The sequence below is a fragment of the Agelaius tricolor genome, unplaced genomic scaffold, assembly GCF_023055355.1.
Source record: "Agelaius tricolor isolate 1412-34295 unplaced genomic scaffold, bAgeTri1.0.p SCAF_57, whole genome shotgun sequence".
Taxonomy (NCBI): Eukaryota; Metazoa; Chordata; class Aves; order Passeriformes; family Icteridae; genus Agelaius; species Agelaius tricolor.
In genome coordinates this window covers 629439-649998 of record NW_027269317.1, presented here as the reverse complement: position 1 = coordinate 649998, position 20560 = coordinate 629439, and the positions used below count along the sequence as shown (strand labels likewise).

At 58.2% G+C, this 20560-nt stretch overlaps 2 protein-coding genes across 2 annotated transcripts; both read left to right on the top strand.

The window, feature by feature from the left end:
• The first annotated feature begins 74 nt into the window (after positions 1–74).
• On the top strand, positions 75–11469 carry LOC139604907 (mediator of DNA damage checkpoint protein 1-like). Its single transcript, XM_071456211.1, has 7 exons — positions 75–103; positions 1390–4558; positions 4926–5219; positions 5914–6099; positions 6930–7055; positions 7617–7727; positions 10255–11469. The coding sequence occupies exons 1-7, from the start codon at positions 90–92 to the stop codon at positions 11452–11454; spliced, it is 5100 nt and encodes a 1699-aa protein (XP_071312312.1). The 5' UTR covers positions 75–89; the 3' UTR covers positions 11455–11469.
• Positions 11470–12760: 1291 nt separating this feature from the next.
• LOC139604943 (BICD family-like cargo adapter 2) lies at positions 12761–18279 on the top strand. The gene is made up of 10 exons (XM_071456287.1): positions 12761–12849; positions 12967–13089; positions 13186–13555; positions 14212–14301; positions 14621–14710; positions 14902–14975; positions 15095–15198; positions 15732–15795; positions 16291–16439; positions 16909–18279. Exons 2-10 carry the CDS (start codon positions 12974–12976, stop codon positions 17010–17012), a joined length of 1161 nt encoding a protein of 386 aa, XP_071312388.1. The 5' UTR covers positions 12761–12849; positions 12967–12973; the 3' UTR covers positions 17013–18279.
• Positions 18280–20560: the final 2281 nt, after the last annotated feature.

The window sequence follows — 20560 nt, the reverse complement described above, 5'->3', positions numbered from 1 at the left end:
ATTCATGACAGCCAATGGAAAGCGCGGATGGGCGTTGGCGCGCGGAGAGAGCGGCCAATGGGAGCCCGGGGGGGCGGGGCCCGGCGGTGATGGCGCGGGAGGGGTGAGCGGGGGGGAGGGAAGCCGGGGCCGCTTTTGGGGTCCCTGAGGGAATTTTGGGGGAGTTTGGGGGGATTTGGGGTCCGGGTGGATTCTGGAATATCCTGGAGGGATTTGGAGGTGACAGCGGGGATTGGAGCGGTCCTTGGTGAGGACTGAGGGCCTCGGGTGCAGTTTTGGGGAGTCCCTGAGGGAGATTTGAGGGGGTCTCTGACGGGGGATGGAGGTTTCTGAGGAAAGTTTGGGATCTCTGAGGGAAGTTTGTGGGCTTGGCTTCGCAATTTGGGGTTCCGGAGAGAAATTTGGGGGTTTCTGAGGGCAGCTAGGACTTGATGAGGGAATTTGCGGGTCCCTGAGGGAGGTTGGATGTGTCTGAGGGAGGTTTGGGGTCCGTGATGGAACTCGGGGTCCGTGATGGAACTCGGGGTCCGTGAGGGAAGTTTGGACTCTCTGAGGGGGTTGAAGGGTCCTGAGGGGAGTTTGGGGCGCCCCTGATGTGAGTTGGGGTTTCTGTGCGGGCATTTGGGGTTCCTGAGAGACGTTTGAGTTTCCTGAGGGAAATTTGGGGTCCGTGACAGGGGTTGGTGGTTCTGTGAGAGAATTTGGGGTTCCTGAGGGGCGTTGGGGGTTCCATGAGGGGAGCTCAGCATTTGATGAGGGAATTTGGGCTCCCTGAGGTGTTTTGGGGGTTCTGTGAGGGAATCTGGGCTTCCTGAGGAAGGCTTGGAGGTCTCTGGGGGAGATTTTGGGTCTTTTGGGTGCAGTTTTGGGGGATCCTTGTGGGATTTTGGGTCATTTGGGTGCGGCTTGGGGAATTTTGGGAGGTCTCTGGGACATTTTGGGGGTCCCTGGGTTAGTTTTGAGTCTTTTTGGGGCAGTTTGGGAGGTCCCAGGCAGGGGGTTGGGGGCCTCTGGGGTGGTTTGGGTCCTTTGGGGGCAGCTTGGGGGTCTCCAGGTGATTTTTGGGGGTTCCTTGGAGAAATGGGGGGTGTTTAGGATGGACTTGGGGCAGTTTAGGGGAATTTTCGGGGGAATGGGAGTTCTGGGGGGAGGTCCCTGGGGTTGTTTTGGGGCATTTTGGGGGTTCGCGGGGGGGGGGGGGGGGGGGTGGGGGTGGGGATCCTTGGGGCAATTTGGGGGTATTTTTGGGGTCTTTGGGGAATTTTTGTAGGGTTTTGGGGCAGATTGTGGAATTTTGAAAGGGGTTTTGGGGCTCTTTGGGTTATTTTTGGGATCTTTGGGGGATTTTGGAGATCCCAAACTCCTCAGCCCCCCCACCCTCCTTTGCAGTGCCCTGGAGGATCCAGCTGTGCCCCCAGATGTTGAGGGCCCCCAAAAACACCTTCCCTGCTCCCAAAATGCCCCAGATGTGATTGGGGAGGGGTCAGATCCAGATGTTGGGGACCTGAAAACTCCCAAAGTGGCCCGAAACACCTCAGAGGCTCCAGATGTGGCAGCAGAAACCCCAAATCCAGATGTGCTATGGGCCAGAAATGGGCACCGGACACTTCAGGTGGACAGTGACACAGATGTGGAGGAGGAGGAGGGGCCAAATCCAGATGTTGGGCCACAAAAATGGCTTAAAATGACCCAAAATGTGCCAGAAACTCCAGATGTGAGGCTACAAACCCCAAATCCAGATGTTCCATGGCTTAAAAGTGGGCATGGCACCCTGCTGGTGGAGAGCGACACAGATGTGGAGCAGGAGGAGGCTGATCCAGAAGTGGAGCCCCCAGAACGGCTGAAAATTACCCAAAACGTCCCAGAAACTCCAGATGTTGCAGGAAAGACCCCAAATCCAGATGTTTCAGGCCCAAAAATGCAACACAGGATGGAGCTTGTGGACAGTGACACAGATGTGGATGAGGATCCTGATGTGCAGCCCCAGAAAAGGCTTAAAGTGACCCAAAACATGCCTGGAGTTCCAGATGTGGAGGTAGAAACCCCAAGTCCAGCTGTGAGGGCGCCCAGAATTGGACACTGGAGAATCCTGATGGACAGCGACACAGATGTGGAGGGGGAGGAGGAGAATCCAGATGTGCAGCCCCAAAACGTGTCCGAAACTCCAGATGTGGCAGCAAAACTCCTGAATCCAGATGTTTCGGGCCCAAAACTCTGTTCTCAGATGCTGCTGGTGGACAGTGATACAGATGTGGAAGATGAAGTGAATCCAGATGTGCAGCCCCCCAAAAGCCTCAAAGTTACCCCAAACGTGCGCAGAATTCCAGATGTGGAGGTGGCAACCCCAGATCCAGCTGTGGAAAGCCCCAAAATTGGCCATCAGACACTGGTGGAGAACAGCGACACAGATGTGGAGGATGATCCAGATGTGCAGCCCCCAAAAAGGCTCAGAAGGACTCAGCATTTGCCCAAAACTCCAGGTGGGCGATGGGGGACAGCAAATCCAGATGTTTCAGGCCCCACAAGCAGGAGTCAGATGCTGCTGGTGGACAGCGACACAGATGTGGAGGAGGATCCAGATGTGCAGCCCCTGAAAATGCTCAGAGCGACCCAAAACGTCCCTGAAACTCCAGATGTGGCTGCGAAGCCCCCAAATCCAGATGTTTCAGGCCCTGAAATCAGGTGCCAGGCATTCCTGGTGGACAGTGACACAGATGTGGAGGAGGAGGGGGAGGTGAATCCAGATGTTGAGACCCTAAAAAAGCTTGAAATGACCCAAAATGTGCCTGAAAGTCCAGATGTGGTGGCACAGACCCCAAGTCCAGATGCTGGCGTGCCCAAAAATGGGTGTCAGGCACTGCTGGTGGACAGTGATACAGATGTGGAGGAGGATGAGGTGAATCCAGATGTTCATCCTTCGAAAGGGTCACAGAGGGGTCACGGGGCACTCCTGAATGACAGCGACACAGATGTGGAGGGGGAGGCAAATCCAGATGTTGGATCCTTAAAAAGACTGAAACCAGCCCCAAACGTGCCTGAAACTCCAGATGTGAGGCTGAAAATGCCAAATCCAGATGTTTCAGGCACAAAAAATGGGTGTGGGATGCTGCTGGTGGACAGCGACACAGATGTGGAGGAGGATGAGACAAGTCCAGATGTTCGGCCCTTAAAAAGACAGAAAATGACCCAAAATGTGCCCGAAACTCCAGATGTGCCCACACCGACCCCAAATCCAGCTGTTGGAGGCTCTGAATGTGGAGCCTTGGTGGAGGAGAATGACCCAGATGTGGAGGAGGATGAGGCTGATCCAGATGTTCCGCCCTCAAAAAGACAGAAGATTACCCAAAGTGTGCCCGGAACTCCAGATGTTGGGCTGAAACCCTCAAATCCAGATGTTGGGAGGCTCCAAAGGACCCAAAATGTAGCTGAAACACCAGATGTGGAGGGAGAGGAGGAAGGGTGGGATCCACATGTGGCCACCCAGCTGTTCCTGCCCCCAAATCCAGATGTGAGGGAGGCAGAGATGGATCCAGATGTTGTGAGCCCAGAACGACTCAAAATGACCCAGAAGCCACCGGAAATTCCAGATGTGGAGGAGGAAGAGGAGTCAGATGCAAATGTGGCCACCCAGCTGTTCCTGCCCTCTCCAGATGTTGGGAGCCCAAAACGGCCCAAAACAACTCAGAACCCTCATAAAATTCCAGATGTGAAGGAGGAAACCCCAGATCCAGATGAGGAAGAACAAGAGTCAGATCCAGATGTGGCCACCCAGCTGTTCCTGCCTTCTCCAGATGCTGGGAGCCCAGAAGGCCCCAAAACTACCCCAAAGGACCCCAAAATTCCAGATGTAGAGGGGCTGCCCTCCCTGGATCCAGATGTGGCCACGCAACTGTTCCTGCCCCCCCATCCAGGTGTGGAGGACAGCCTAAATCCAGATGTTCTGGATCCAAAACAACCCGAAATGGCCCCAAGCGGCCCCAGAATTCCCATTGTGAAGGCAGAGACCCCAGATCCAGATGTGGAGGGGGAGGAGGACTTGGATGTGGCCACCCAGCTGTTCCTGCCCCCTGATCCAGCTGTGGAGGGTGAAGGCCCCTCAGAACCAGATGCTGGGTCCGCAAAACCACCCAAAAGTCCCCTAAACCCACCCAAAATTCCAGATGTGGACATGGAGAGCCCAAATCCAGATGTGGGGGAGTCACTGAGGGGCCACAGGACGTTGCTGGGGGACGCTGATCCAGATGTGGATGAGGCGGGCCCAAATACAGATGTGGCAGCCTCAAAAAGATCCCAAACAGCCCCAGAAGTCCCTGAAATTCCAGATGTGGAGGTGACCACCCCAAATCCAGATGTGGAGGGGCCAAGGAGCCCTGGCCTGAATCCAGATGTGGCCACTCAGCTGTTCCTGCCCCCTGCCCCAGATGTGGAACCCCCAGAAAGCCCCGAAAGGGCCCCGGATGAGCTCCAAGTTCCAGATGTGGAGGAGGCCCCAAATCCAGATGTTGAGGGTCCCCCAAGCCCCGCCCAGGAGGAAGCAGAAGCTCCGCCCACCCCGCAGGTGAATTTTGGGGGGCCCCGGGTGATTTTGGGGGTCTCTGGTCGATTTTGGGAGCCCCCCAGGGATTCGAGGGGGGAGGAGGGGGTTCCAGGTGGATTTTTTGGGGTTCCCTGTGAACTGTGGGGGGTCCCAGGTGGGGTTTTGGGAGGTCCCAAGTGGGGTTTGGGGTTCCCAATGGATATTGGGAGACCCTGGGTGGTTTGGGGGGGTCTCAGGTGAATTTTTGGGGGTCCTGGGTGATTTTTAGGGAGTCCCAGATGGAATTCAGGGGATTTCAGGGGTTCCTGGTGTAATTTGGGGTGAACTTGGGGGATTTGGGGGGTTCCCATTGGACTTTGGGGTCCCCACCACAGCCCCTCCCCCCCAGGTGCGGCGCAGTCGGCGATTGGCCGTGAGTGGAGGGGGCGGAGCCTCGTGTGGCCCTGCTCCTGCCCAGAATGGGCGTGATCCAGGCTCCAAGCCACGCCCTTCACACAAGCCACGCCCCCAGAGGGGGCAGGACCAATCAGCGGCAGTGCTTGAAGAGGCCACACCCTCTGTGCCCATAGAAGGAAATGGGCGGGGCTCAGTGACAGCCCTGCCCCCAGAGGAGGAGGAGCCAACAGAGGGTGCCAAGCGCAGGCTCCGCCCCCGGGCAGCACCAGGCTCCGCCCAGATCCGGGTAAGGACCAGTATGGACCAGTACAGACCAGCACAGACCAGTAGGAACCAGTACAGACCAGCGCAGACCAGTATGGGCCAGTATGGACCAATCTAGACCGGTACAAACCAATAGGAACCAGTACAGACCAGTATAAACCAGTACAGACTTGTACTGACCAGTACCCCTGGTGACTCCTAAGTGATCCCAGTACAGACCAGTGACCCCACCCAGTGCTCCCAGTATGGACCAGTAAGGATCAATGTGGACCAGTACAGACCAGTGTGGAACCATAACGACCAGTATAGAGCAGTGACTCCCCCAGGGGCATCCCAGTGACCTCCCAGTATGGACCAGTACAGACCAGTACAGACCAGTACCAATGGGAGGTTTAGGGACCAGTACAGACCAGTGCCCCCCCATGCCCCTCCCAGCTGCTGTTCTGGGGCTGGTGGCACCTGGGCATGTCACCAAAGTGTCCCCAATGGCCCCTGAGCCCCCTGGGGATGTCCCCAAAGTGTCCCCAGAGTGTCCCTGACTCTCTCAGGGATGTCCCCAGTGTGTCCTGAATATGTCCCCAACCTGTCCCAGTGTCCCCTAGATGTCCCCACCCACCGAGGGCTGTCCACAACCTGTCCCCACTCCCCAGGTGCTGTCCACAGGGACCCAGCGATGTCCCCACTGATGTCCCCACTGATGTCCCCACTGTCCCCAGGTGCTGTTCACAGGCCTGGTGGCCTCTCCGGCGCTGCGAGTGGCCCTGGGGACGCTGGGTGGCACCGAGGCCACATCTGTGCACGACTGCAGCCACCTGGTGACAGATGGCATCCGCCGCACACTGAAGTTCCTGTGTGCCCTGGGCAGGGGCGTCCCCATTGTCACCCCCCAGTGGCTGCTAGAGGTGACATCGGGGACAGCAGGGGGTGGGGGACCTCCGGGACATTGGGGACAATCGGGGGGGTTGGGGGGATTTGGGACAATGGGGGGAAATTGGGGGATTGGTGACACTGGGGACATGGTGGGGACATTGGGGGATTGGGGACACTGGGGACAATCGGGGATTGGTGACACTGGGGACATTAGAGACATCAGGGGGACATTGGGACATTGGGGACACCAGGGACACTGAAGTTCCTCTGTGCCATTGCCAGGGGTGTCCCCATTGTCACCCCCAATGGGGTGACAATGCTGCAGGTGACATCAGGGACAGCGGGGGATTGGGGACAATTGGGGGACTTGGTGACAATGAGGGGAGTTTGGGGACAAGGAGAAGGATTTGGGGACATTGGGGACAGGGGGTTGCACTGGGGTATTCAGGGGGATTTGGGGACGTTGGGTGGCCTTGGGGACAGTGTGGATTTTGGCAACATTGGGGACAGCTGGAGTGGCCTTGGGGACATGGGGACACGGGGGACATGGTGACGAGGGGGATTGGCCTTGGGGACTCTAGGGATGGGTGGGGTGACCTTGGGGACAGCGGGGTGACAGGGGGAACTCAGGGACAATGGGAGGGGATTTGGGGACAAGGGGAGGGCTCTTGGTGACAGTAGTGGTGGCCTTGGGGACCAGGGGTGACCTTGGGGACAGAGGGGCTTTGGGTGACAAGGGAGGGTGACCTTGGGGTCAAGGGGAAGGACTTGGGGACAATCGAAGGGGACAAGGGGGTGGCCTTGGGGACACTGGGGTGGCTCTGGTGGCCATGTGTGACCCCTGTGTCCCCATTGTCCCCAGAGTTCCCACAGTGGCCGCCCGCTGTCCCCAGGTCCCTTCCTGCCCCAGGACCCCCCCTGTGAGCGGCGCTTCGGCTTCCGCCTGCGCCCGGCGCTGGCCCGGGCCCGGGAGCGGCCCCTGCTGCAGGTGACACTGTCCCCAAATGTGCCCAGATGTCCCCAAATGTCACCTAAACCCATCCCTGAGCCAGGGCACAGGTCCTGCTGCAGGTGACACTGTCCCCAAATGTGCCCAGATGTCCCCAAATGTGACCTAAACCCATCCCTGACCCAGCCCCAGGCATAGCAATGGCCCCTGCTGCAGGTGACAGTGACAGCAGTGTCCTCAATGTCCCAAATGTCCCCGGGCCCAGGAATGGCCCCTGCTGCAGGTGACACTGTCCCCAAATGTCACCTAAACCTATCCCTGAGCCAGCCCTGGGCATGGTGGCACCCCCTCCTGCAGGTGATGATCACATTAATGTTCCCAAATGTCCCCAACTTCTCCAATGTCCCCAATCCCCCAATCTCCTGAACCCCTTAATGTCCCCAACCTGCTTAGTGTCCCCAATGTCCCACCAGTCATCCCCCATGTCCCCAGTACCCCAAACCCCCAATGTCCCCAATCCCCCAATCTCCTGAACCCCTGAATGTCCCCAGTGTCCCCCTGATTGTCCCCAATGTCCCCCGATGTCCTCTCTGTCCCCAGGGCTACCAGGTGCACGTCACCCCCAGTGTCCAGCCGTGCCCCGAGGACATGCGGGACATTGTCACCTGCTGTGGTGGCACCTTCCTGCCACAGCTGCCCCGGGAATACGCGGTGAGGGGACAGTGGGGACAGGGGACTTTGGGGACATGGAGGGGGATTGGGGACACTGGGGACACTCAGGGACATCAAGGGTGTTGGGGACATTGGGGGTATTGGGGACATTGGGGGTATTGGGGACATTGGGACATCGGGGACACTGGGGACATTGGGGACATTGGGAGGACTGGGGACATTTCAGGGATTGGGGGATTTTGGGGTTTCTTCTGGGGTATTTCAGGGTTTTTGGGGGGTACTTGGGGTTTCTCATTCACTTTTTTGGAGGTTTTGGGGTTTCTCACTGGGTTTTTGGGGTTTTTAGGAGCTTCTCACTGGATTTGGGGGATTTCTCACTGGGTTTTGCGGGGTTGGGGTTTTTTGGGGGGTCTTTGAGGTTTTCTGGGGGCTCCTCACTGGGTTTTGGGGTATTTGGGGGTTTTTGGGGATCCCAGATTGGGGTCTGTGGGGAGACCCCATTGGGGGTTTTAGGGGATCTCATTGGGGTTAGAGGGTTCCTATTGGGTTTTTGGGGATTTCTCACTGGGGGTTTTGGGGGTCTTTTTGGGGTATTTGGGGTTCTTTTAGGGTATTTGGCGTTTCTGACTGGAGTCTTGGGTTGTTTGGGGGATTTGGTGTTTTTAGCGGGGTTTGGGGGGTTTCTCACTGAGGTTTTGGGGGTATTTGGGGTTTCTGATGGGGTTTTTGGGGTTCCTGACAGGGTATTTGGGGTTTCACTCTGGGTTATTTGGGTTCCTCCCTGTGTTTCTGGGGTTTCCTCAGCCCCGTGTCCTGGTGATCTCGTGTCCCCAGGACCAGGCTGTGGGGGTTATTTGGGGTTCCTGACAGGGTTTTTGGGGTTTCCCCCTCAGCCCCGTGTCCTGGTGATCTCATGTCCCCAGGACCGGGCTGTGGGGGTTATTTGGGGTTTCTGATGGGGTTTTTTGGGTTTTTCCCCCAGCCCCCTGTCCTGGTGATCTTGTATCCCCAGGACCGGGCTGGGTGGGGTTTGGGGTTCCTCACTGGATTATTTGGGGTTCTTTTGGGGTATTTGGGGTTTCTGATAGGGCTTTTGGGGTCCTGACCCTCTTTCCCCCCTGCCCTGGGTGCTGGTCATTTACTGTCCCCAGGACTGTTGGGATCCTGTTCAGGTTTGGGGTTTCTGATGGGGTTTTTGGGATTCTTCTCGGGGTTTTTGGGGTTTCTTACTGGGTTATTTAGGGTTCTGACCTGTTTCCCCCTAGCCTTGTGTCCTGGTGATCTCAAATCCCCAGGACCTTTCTGATCCCTCTGGGGCTTGGAGTTCCTCTCTGGGTTTTTGGGAGTATTTGGGGTTTTTTTGGGATTCCTTGGGTTTCTCTTTGGGTTTTTGTTGTTTCTCATTGGGTTTTTGGGGTTTCTCTCTGCATTATTTGGAGTTCCTTACTGTGTTTTTGGGGTTTTTCCCCAGCCCTGTGTCCTGATGATCTCGTGTTCCCAGGACTGGGCTGGGTGTGGGTTATTTGGGGTTTCCGACTGGGTTATTTGGGGTTCCTCATGGGGTATTTGGGGTTTCTGGTAGGGTTTTTGGGGTTCCTTATGGGCTTTTTGGGGTTTCCCCCTCAGCCCCGTGTCCTGGTGATCTCGTGTCCCCAGGACTGAGCTGGGTGGGTTATTTGGGGTTTCTGAGTGGGGTTTTGGGGTTTCTGATGGGTTATTTGGGGTTCCTGACAGTTTTTTTGGGGTTTTTGATGGGTTATTTGGGGTTCCTTATGGGCTTTTTGGGGTTTCCCTCTTAGCCTGGTGTCCTGGTGATCTCATGTCCCCAGGACCGACTGGGTGGATTATTTGGGGTTCCTGTGGGTATTCCAGGTTTCTCACTGGGTTTTTGGGGTTTCTGATGGAGTTTTTGGGGTTTTTCCCCAGCCCCCTGTCCTGCTGATCTCGTGTCCCCAGGACTGGGCTTGGGTGGGGTATTTGGGGCTTCTCTCTGGGTTTTTGGGGTTTATCACTGGGTTTTTGGGGTTTCTGATGGAGTTTTTGGGGTTTCCCCCTCAGCCAGTTGTTCTGGTGATCTCGTGTCCCCAGGACAGGGCTGGGTGGGTTATTTGGGGTTTCACTCTGGGCCGTTTGGTGTTTCTGACTGGGTTATTTGGGGTTCCTGATGGGATATTTGGGGTTTCTCTCTGGGTTATTTGGGGTTTCTGATGGGGTTTTTCCCCCAGCCCTGTGTCCTGGTGATCTCATGTTCCCAGGACCAGGCTGGGTGGGTTATTTGGGGTTTCTGACTGGGTTATTTGGGGCTCCTGATGGGATATTTGGGGTTTCTCTCTGCGTTATTTGGGGTTTCTCAGTGTGTTTTTGGGGTTTTTCCCCAGCCCCGTGTCCTACTGATCTTGTGCCCCCAGGACTGGGCCGTGTGGGGTATTTGTGGTTTCTGACTGGGTTTTTGGGGTTTCTGATGGGTTATGTGGGGTTCCTGACGGTGTTTTTGGGGTTCCTGACAGGTTTTTTCAGGTTTCTGATGGGTTATTTGGGGTTTCTCTCTGTGTTTTTGGGTCCCCAGCCCCGTGTCCTGGTCATTTCCTGTCCCCAGGACCGCTGGCTCTGGCCCCCGGCCGTGGCCGCGCGGCTCCCGCTGCTCTCGGCCGAGCTGCTGCTCTCAGGGGTCCTGCGGCAGCGCCTGGAGCTGGCCCCGTTCCTGCTGAGCCCCTGGCAGCCCCCCGAAAACACCCCCGAGCCCCCCCAAAATACCCCAAATCCCACCCGAAACCAAAAAAATCCCACCCAAAGTACCCCAAATCCCCCCAAGAATATCCCAGAGCCCACCCGAAACCAAACAAATCCCACCCAAAAAGCCCCAAATCCCACCCAGAAACGGAAAATTCCCCCCCGAAAAACCCCAACCCTCCCCCAAAAAACCCCAGATCCCACCCCAAAAACCCCAAATCGCCCTCAAAACCAAAAGAATCCTACCCAGACACACCCAAATCCCACCCAAAGTGCTACAAACCCACCCCAAAAAACTCCAAATCCCCCCCAAAAACAAAAAAATTGCCCCCCAAAAACCCCAAATCCCCCCCAGAAACGCCCAAATCCCACCCAAAATCCCCCACCCCAAACCCAGTCCCGGCCCCATTTTGGGGGCTCCACTCCTCCCCCAAGCCCCCCCAGGACTCGTAGTGGGCGGAGACCCCCCCAAAATCCCCCCCCGAAAACCCCAAGTTCAGGGACCCCCCAAAAAACTCCAAATCCACCCAAAAAAACCCCAAATCCGTCCCAAAAACCCCCCAAACGGCCCCGGGGTCACTCAGAGGGTCCCGACGCCGATTTTGGGGTCTCAGACCCCCCACAGGAGCCCCCCAGGACCCGGAGCCGCCAGGGACCCCCCCAAAATGCCCCTCGGGACCCCCCAAATTCAGGGACATCCAAAAAACCCTCAAATCCAACCCCAAAATCCCCAAACCCGCCCCAAAAAAACCCAAAACAGCCCCGGGGTCCCCCTGGGGATCCCAACTCCAATTCTGGGGTCCCAGATCCTCCCCTGGACCCCCCCATGGAGCCCCCCCGGACCCGGAGCGGGCGCAGACCCCCCCCAAATGCAGGGAACTCCCCAAAACCCCCAAACCGGCCCCAAAAAGCCCCAAATCCCACCCCAAAACGAACCCGGGGTCCCCCAGAGGGTTCCCCCTCCAATTCTGGGGTCCCCGAGCCCCCCCCGAGCCCCCCCCGGACCCGGAGCCGCCGGGGAGCCCCAATAAAGTGAATTTGGGCAGCAGAATTTGGGCTTTTTGGGGTCAAAATTCCCAAATTTGGGCGGGAGGAGCCGGGAGGGTTTGGGGACATCCTGGGGACAGCCCTGGGGTGGCCATGGAGGGGTTGGGGACATGTAGGACGTTGGGGAACATCAGAGAGCCCTTGGGGACACCGGGGACTGTCTCGGGGACACTTTGGGGGACACCAAGGACCCTTTTGGGGACACCCCAGGATGGTCGTGGTGGCCTTGGGGACATCAGGGACTTCCGTGGGGACACACTGGGGGCATCAGAGTCCCCTTGGTGACATCAGGGACCCCCTTGGGAATATTTTGGGGACATCGGGGGACCCCTTGGGGACACCAAAGACCCTTTTGGGGACCCTCTGGGGACATCGGGGACCCCCCTGGGTTGGTCATGCGGGGGTTCGGGACATCAAAGGTCCCGTTGGGGACAATGGGGACCCTTTTGGGGACCGTTTTGCATTTAGCCCCGCCCCCTCAATCCTCAGCCAATCAGCGCTCTCGTGCCATGGCACTGCAGCCAATGGCAGCGCAGGATGGGCGGGATTTTCGCCGCCATGGAAAGCCCGAGCCGGGTCACCACGGTAACGAGCGAGGACGCTTCCGGGTTCTTGCCCCGCCCTCTGCTGCTCTCAGCCAATCAGCGCTGGCGGAGTGAAACAGCCAATGGCGATGCAGTAGGGGCGGGAGCAGCGTTGCCATGGTAACGGGGCAGCCGGGTCTGGGGCAGGAAAAGCGAGAAAAGGTAAAAAAAGGGAATAAAACCCGGGATTGGTGTGGGGTGGGAGAGACTGGGGGGCCCTGGGGACAGCGGGACCCCTTGGGGACACTGGGACCCCTCGGGGATGGGCGTGGGGTCTTCGACAACCCTGACTGACCCTGTCAGTACCAAATGGCCCCTCAGGATCCTGATTTACCCTGCCAGGACCCAATGGCCCCTCAGGACCCTGACTGACCCTGCCAGGACCCCATTGCCTCCTCAGGATCCTGATTTACCCTGCCAGGACTCCATTCCTCCCTCAGGACATTGATTTACTCTGCCAGGACCCCGTCCCTTCTCAGGACCCAAATTTACCCTTTCAGACCCTCACCTACCCTTCCATGAGACCCCCGGACCGCATTAAGCCCGCCCTAAGCCTGCACTTAGCCTTTCAGGACCCCATTTACCCCTCCTAGGACCCCCATTTCCCCTTCCAGGACCCGATCCCCTAGCCCCGCCTACACCCCCTGACGCGCCCTCCTATTGGTCGGAGGGGGAGGCGGGATCCGGAAGCCGCCGCCTCTGATTGGCTGAGGGGGGAGCGCGGGAAAGCGGCGGCGGGGGCGCCTTCCCGGCGTGCACCGCGCGGGGGAACTGGGAGAGACTGGGAGGGGAACTGGAAGGTACTGGGGGGAACTGGGAGAGACTGGGAGGGGCTGGGAGGGACTGGGAGGTTACTGGGACTGGGGACAGGCTATACTGGTCCATACTGGTCCATACTGGGAACTGTCCCCCCACAGGTCGCCGATGGCCGAGACCCGCCCGGGCCCTCCTAGTGCTCCCAGTGGCTCCCAGTACTCCCAGTTCCCCCCTCCCAGTCTGGAGAGGCTCATCCCCCCCTCCCACTTTGTGCTGCGCCCCAGGTGAGGCTCCCAGTGCTCTGAGTAACCTCCCAGTAACCCCCAGTAATTCCAGTTCCCCCTCCCAGTGCTCCCAGTAATCCCAGTCATCCCTCACAGGTCCCTGGGAGTGGAGCTTGAGGCAGAAAGGGGGCGTGTCCATGACTTGGAGGTGGAGCTGAAAGCACTGAAGGGGCAGAGCCAGCACCTGGGGGCGGAGCTTGAGGCAGAAAGGAGGCGGAGCCAGCAGCTGGAGGCAGAGCTTGAAGCAGAAAAGGGGCGGAGCCAATGCCTGGAGGCAGAACTTAAGTCAGAAAGGGGGCGGAGCCAAGCACTGGGGGTGGAACTCGATGCCCTGAAGGGGCGTGGCCAGCGATTGGAGGCGGAGCTGGATGCAGAAAAGGGGCGGAGCCAAATCCTGGAGATGGAGCTGGAGACCCTGAGGGGGCGGGGCCTTGGCCCAGAGGGGGCGGAGCCAAGCCCAGAGCAGGTGAGGCCTCGGTGCTCCCAGTAACTCCCAGTGCTCCCAGTGCTTCCCAGTAACCCCCACTAACCCCCAGTGACTCCCAGTGCTGCCAGTCTCACCTGTCCCAGGTGTTCTGGGTTTGTCCTGGGGCCAGAGCCACCCTGGGAGGGATGGGGGACACCTGGGAGGACACTGGGGACACACCTGGTGACATTTGGGGGCACTTGGGGACACACCTGAACACACCTGAGGGGACTTGGGACACACCTGGAAGCACCTGGGGACATTGGGGGCACACCTGGGGACACTGGGGACACCTGGAGGCTCCTGGGTGCATCTGGCACATCTGAGCACACCTAGGGGATGTTGGGGACACACCTAGGGGACACTGGGGACATACTTGGGGATGTTGGGGACACACCCTGAGGTGGCCCAGGTGTGTTTGGAGTGTCTCAAGTACATTGGGGGTGTTTCAGGTGGGATTTTCGGGGTTCCCCAGGTGAGTTTGAGGTGTCTCAGGTGAGTTTTGGGGGGTCCCAGGTGAGTGTTTGGGATGTCTCAGGTTTATTTGGGGTTCCACAGGTGAGTTTTTGGGTTCCCCAGGTGTGTTTGGGGTCTCTCAGGTGAGTTTTTGGGGTCTCAGGTGTATTTGGGGTCTCAGGTGAGCTCTCTCTCCCCAGGTGCTGCTGGGCCGCTGGCGCCAGAAGGTTTTCCAGCTGCTGCTGCAGGTGAGGCTGCAACGGGGCCAGGAGCTGCGGCTGCAGGGACAGGTGAGGGGACAGGGGAGAGCACACCTGGGACAGGTAGGGGGACAGGGGACAGGTGAGGGGACATGGGGGACACAGGGACAGGTGGGAGCCTTGCATGCCTGTGACAGGTGAGGGGACACACCTGGGGCAGGTGAGACCCCACAGGTGGGGCCGACCCCACACCTGGGGGGACCCTCTGGGGTCACCTGTGTCCCTTTAGGGTCACATGGACACACCTGGGCACACCTGTGTCCCTTGGGGAGGGTCTGGCGGTCACCTGGGCAGGTCACCTGTGTCCCTCAGGGATGTCACTTGTGTCCCCGTGTCCCCCCCGTCCCAGGTGCGCTCCCTGGGTGCTGCAGTGGCTGCCGGGTCCCGCCAGGTGTCGCTGTTGGAGCTGCAGCTGCGCCAGGGGCAGCAGGAGAGACAGGTGAGGGACACCTGGGGACACACCTGGGACAGGTGAGGGACACCTGGGGACACACCTGGGACAGGTGAGGGACACCTGGGGACACACCTGGGGCAGGTGAGGGGACACCTTGGGGACAGCTGGGGGGTTGGGGACACCTTGGGGCCATCTGGGGACAATTTGGGGACAATCTGGGGCTGTTCTGTGTCCAGGCCCTGTCCCAGGAGCGGCTCCGGGCGGAGGCGGCTGAGGAGGAACTGGGGAAACTGGGCCAGGCCCTGAGCCGGTACTGGGGGAACTGGGAGGGACTGGGCTGTCGCAATCGCTGTCCCCGGGCTGTTGGGGACACTGGGGGTTACTGGTTTGTACTGGTTTATACTGGGCTGTCCCCGTTGCTGTCCCCAGGCTGTTGGGCACACTGGGTGTGGCCTTGGCCAATGTCACCACAGCCATCGTGGCCCTGGGGACCCTCAGTGAGCGCCTGGGACGGGCCCAGCACCGACTGCAGGGTCAGTGACACTGGGGACATCTGGGGACACTGCAGGGACACCTGGGGACACTGCAGGGACACTGCAGGGACACTTTGGAGGCTTTGTGGGAGGACTGGGGACACTTTTTCAGGATTGGGGACACTCTGGGCACAGTTTGGGGACAGTCGTGGGGGTTGGGGACACCTTGGAGACACTTTGGAGGCATTGGGGGAGGACTGGGGACACTTTGGGGACAATTTGGAGGTGTGGGGGGATGACTTGGGACGCCTGGGAACACCTGAGGGGGGTTTGAGACATTTTGGGGACATTGCGGGGACACTGGGGACACTTTGGGCCTGTTGGGGACACCTTGGGCCATTGGGAATGGTTTGAGGGATTGGGAACACTTTGGGGGGGTAGGGATGCTCCTGGAACACCTTGGGGACACTTTGGGGACATTTGGGACACCTTAGGAGGGATTGGTGACACCTTGGGGACACTCTGGGGACATGGTGGGGACCCTGTGGTGGCTGTGCCCACTGTCCCTGTCCCAGTGTCCCCTCTGTCCCCAGTGCTGGTGGCCTCGGGGAGGCTCCAGTGGCAGCAGGAGCCAGAGGGGACAGCAGGGGACAGCAGGTGAGTGACACCGGGGACACTGGGGGTGGCACTAGGGACATTTAGGACATCAGGGTGACACTGGGGATGTTTGGGACATTGAGATGGCCCTGGGGACATTAGGGGTGGCCCTGGGGACAGCAGGGTGACATTGGGGACATTGAGAGGTTACCTTGGGGACATTGGGGACAGTGGGTGAGTGACACTGGGGACATTGTGGGTGGCCCTGGGGACAGTAGGCACAGTAGGTGAGGGACACCGGGGGGGCACCGGGGACAGTGGAGACATTGAGATGACCCTGGGAACATTGGGGGGTGACCCTGGGAACACTGAGGGGCTGGCACTGGGGACAGTGGTGACACCGGGGCCATCAGAGGTGGCCCTGGGGACAGTGGGGACAGTGGTGAGTGACACCGGGGTGGTACAGGTGACATCAGGGGGTGGCCGTTGGGACAGCGCTGAGCCCAGTGGTGACACAGTGGCTTTGTCCCTTCTCTGTCCCCTCTGTGTCCCCAGCACGGTGGCCCCAGAGGTGACATCGGAGAAGGTGATTGGGTGGCACCAAGGGGACACTAGGGGTGGCTCTGTCCCCAGGGTGTCACCCCTGTGTCGTGCCCCCCAGACCACCAAGGGTGGGGACAGGACCCAGCCACGCCCAGGCACAGGTGGGTGTGTCCCAATGTGTCCCCAAATGTCCTCAAATGTGTCCCTGGTGTCCCCAGTGTCCCCTCAGTGTCACCAAACGTCCCCAAATGTCTCCCAGTGTGTTCCCAAATGTGTCCCTGAGTGTCCCCAAATGTCCGTCTGTGTGTCCCCAAGTGTGTCCCCAGTGTCCCTAAATGTCCCCTGATGTCCCTTCAATGCATCCCCAATGTCCCCAGATGTCCCTAAAAAGTCCCTGAATGTCCCCAAATGTCCTTCCCAGTGTCCTCTCAATGTTCCCAAATGTGTCCCAAGTGTCCCCAAGCTGTCCCCACTGTCCTGTCAGTGTTCTCAAATGTCCCTCAGTGTCCCCCAAGTGTCCCTGAGTGTCCCCAAATGTCCTTCAACATCCCCAATGTCTTCAGTGTTCCCACAGTGTGTCCCCAGATGTGTCCCCAATGTCACTCCACTGTCCCCAACGTGTCCCTGCAGTGTCCCTGGCCCCGCTGGTGATGCAGCTCCAGGCCCTTGGTGCCGCCATCCTTGGGGACATCACAGACCCCGCAGTGCCAGCGCCCCCGTGGGGACACCGGTGACATCATCGGGGACACAGGTGACATCATCAGGGAGCGGTGGCAATGCAGGGACAGAGATAACATCACTGTGGAGGTGGTGACGTCGCTATGGTGATGTTGATGATGTCACTATGATGGTGATGACATCATGGCTCTGCCCCAGCCCTGGCTCGGTGTCACTTTGTCCCCGCTCGCCCCCAATGTCCCCAAAGCCGCCACGACCATCCCAGAGGGTCCCCAAAGAGTCCCTGATGTCCCCAAGGAGGTTCTTTGGTGTCCCCAACCCCCCCCCCCAATGCCCTCCAGGCGTCCCCACATGTCCCAGGAATGTCCCCAACCCCTCCCAGTGTCCCCAAGAGCCCCCAAAGTGTCCCCAAAGGTGGACGTGGTAATAGAAGTTCCCATGGTAACAGAAGTCCCGCCCATCCTGTGCTGCCATTGGCTGCTGTGCTCGGGACGGAGAGCGCTGATTGGCTGGGTTTGGAGGGGGCGGGGCTAAATGCAGAACTGGACCCAAACCAGTAAAGACTGAACTGGGAACTGGGATCAACTGGGAACTGGGTCCGAACCAGTACAGACTGAACTAGGAGTGATCCCAAACCAGTACAGGGGCTAAACTGGGAACTGGGATGAGCTGGGACCAGTGCCTGAACGGAGACCAGAACCCCAGACTGATCTGGGAGCCACAGGGGTCACTCACAGACCCAGCACTGCTTCTGGTTTGTACTGGTTCATACTGGTCCCCATTTCTCCTGGTCTGTACTGGTTTGTACTGGTTCATACTGGTTCATCCCGGTCACTGGCCATACTCCAGCCCCCCTGTGTGTCTCCTGTACTCTCCCAGTGGTGTCTGAGCCACAGGGGAATGATCACAGCCCAAGGGTCAGCAGGAATGGCCACAGGGGAATGGCCACAGCCCATGGTCAGCCAGAATGGCCACAGGGGAACGGCCGCAGACTGAGGGTCAGTGGGAATGGCCGCAGGGGAATGGCCGCAGCCCGGGCTCAGCCGGATGCGTCGCTCGCCCTTGGGCCGTTGCCACTGAGCGCTTCCTGTGGTCCCGGTGGTGCCCGGCCTCACCGGTGCCTGGGCCGTGTGGCCACTGCGGCACAGGAGCTCGTGGCCATGCGGGTCCACCAGTGCCCAGCTGGGCAGCAGCAGGTTGGTCAGCAGTGGGATGTCCAGTGTGGTCACTCAGTGGTGGCTGGCATGGGTTTGATGTAGAAGATGGCGGGCAGGTCTAGCGGCATGGCCGGAGGAATATTGGTGTCATCTGGCACGATCCATGTGGGGCCTTCGTTGTTGTCATTGTCATAACTGTCATCGCTGTCATCATCATCGTTGTCATTGTCACTGTCCTCCATGTGGATCTTGAGGATCTCCTGGGATGGCAGAGATGGGGATGTCGTGGTGGCCATGCGGAGCTGGAGGAGCTCCTCGGTGGTGATGCGGGTGGCCCAGGAGGAGGAGGAGGAGAAGGAGGAAGAGAAAGAACGGTCATTGTTACCATGGATTGTCACAATGTCGCTGTGGATTGTCACCATGGATTGTCCTGTCCCCACCATGGATGGTCCTAATGTCACCATGGATGGTCCTGATGTCATCATGGATGGTGTTGATGTCACCACAGATGGTCCTAATGTCACCTTGGATGGTCCTGATGTCACCATGGATTGTCCCCTCACTGCCGTGGGAACTCCATGGTGACAATGACAATGACAAGGGTCTTTCTCCACTGTGGTTGAGTCACAGGGCCTCTAGAGGGTCCATGAGGAGGAGGAGGAGGATGAAGATCTTTCTCCACCATGGTTGGCACACGATGACCCACTGGGACCATGGGTGGTGTGTGACAATGACAGTGGAGACTCTTCACTACCGTGGACTGCCCTTGATGACAATGGAGATCCTTCATGGCCATGATTGGCTCGTGATGATGATGACAATAAAGGCAAAGACCCATCAAGACCACAGATGGACTCATCTCCATCATGGATATTCCACAACGATAATGACCCTTCAGGAAGACGAATAGTCCTTAATGATGATGATGAAGACCCTTCATGACCACAGACAGTCCATGACGATGACAAAGGCAAAGACCCATCATGACCATGGATGGCTCTTGAAGATCAGGGATGGACCCGTCATGGTCATGGATAGCCTTTGATGATGACAATGACAGTGAACACCCATCAAGGCCACGGATGGACTCATGACTGTCACAGATGTTCCACAACAATGATGACCCTTCATGACCATGGACGTTCCTTGACAATGCCCATGACCCATCGTGACCATGAATGTTCTGTGATGATGATGATGATGATGGATGATGACGATGCTGATGACCCATCATGACCATGAATATTCTGTGACAATGTTGATGACGATGCCCCACCATGAACCCGGCTGGCCCCATCCCCTCCAGCTCCTGCAGGATCTTTCAGCATGGCTCCACCAGGTGCCCCATCTGCAGCACGCTGGCCACCAGCAAACCCCAGCGAGAACCCTCCAGGACCCCCCAAATCGTCCCCGGGATTTTCCAAAACCCCTCCTAGAACCTTCCAGGACCCCTCAAACCCCACCCAGGACCCCTCAAGGCCCTCCAGGACCTCCCAGATCCTCCCCAGGAATTGCCAGAACCCCCAAACCCTCTTGGGACCCCTCAAATCCTCCCCAGAACCCCTCAAATCCTCCTAAGGACCCCTAATGTGCCCTCTCTGAGGCCGTTTCTGTAATGACTCAAATTGCAATTAAAAGTTGACTTTCCAGAAAGTTCCTGGGTTTTTGCTGGAAAACTGGGAACTTCCTGGAAAATCAATGTTTTATCCGAATCTGAAGCATTAAAATACAGGAATTTCCAGGAAAATAAGCTTTTAATGCCAATTTGGGGCATTAAATCTGAGAATTCCTTGGAAAATCAACGTTTTATCCCAGTTTGGGATATCTGGGGGGGTCTTGGGTCCTGTTTTGGGGGATTTCCATGGAATTCACAGTATTTTAGGGGTTTCCAGGGATTTCCCAGGATTTTGGGGTCCTGGTCCCATTTTTTGGGGGTTCCCATAGAATTCCCAGGATTTTGGTGGGGGGTGTCCATCCCATTTTTGGAGTATACATCCCCTCTTCCCCCCCCCCCCCCCCCCACTCCACATCCATTTCAGTTTCGAGTCTCAGACCTAGCCACCGGCTTGGCCACGCCCCTTTCTCCAATCGGACCAATCAGAGCTTGGGGTGGAGCCTAGGGGAAACAGCCCATGGCGGGGGGTCGGGGGCGGGGGAATGAGGTCCCAGAAGGTGATTGGGGTCCTGGAAGGGGAAATGAGGGTTCTGAAGCGTTCATTGGGGTCCTACAGATGGAATTCAGGACCCTCATTTAACCTGCCAGGACCCCCATTTACCCCCTCAGGACCCTCATTCCCCTGCCAGGACCCAATTCACCCCCTCAAAACCCTGTTTCTCCTTCCAGGACCCCATTTGTCCCCATTACTATGGAAACAGCACCTGTGAGTGACTGGAACTTGCTGGGTTGGTCCTGTCCCCAAATATCCCCAGTGACATCACCCCAGGAA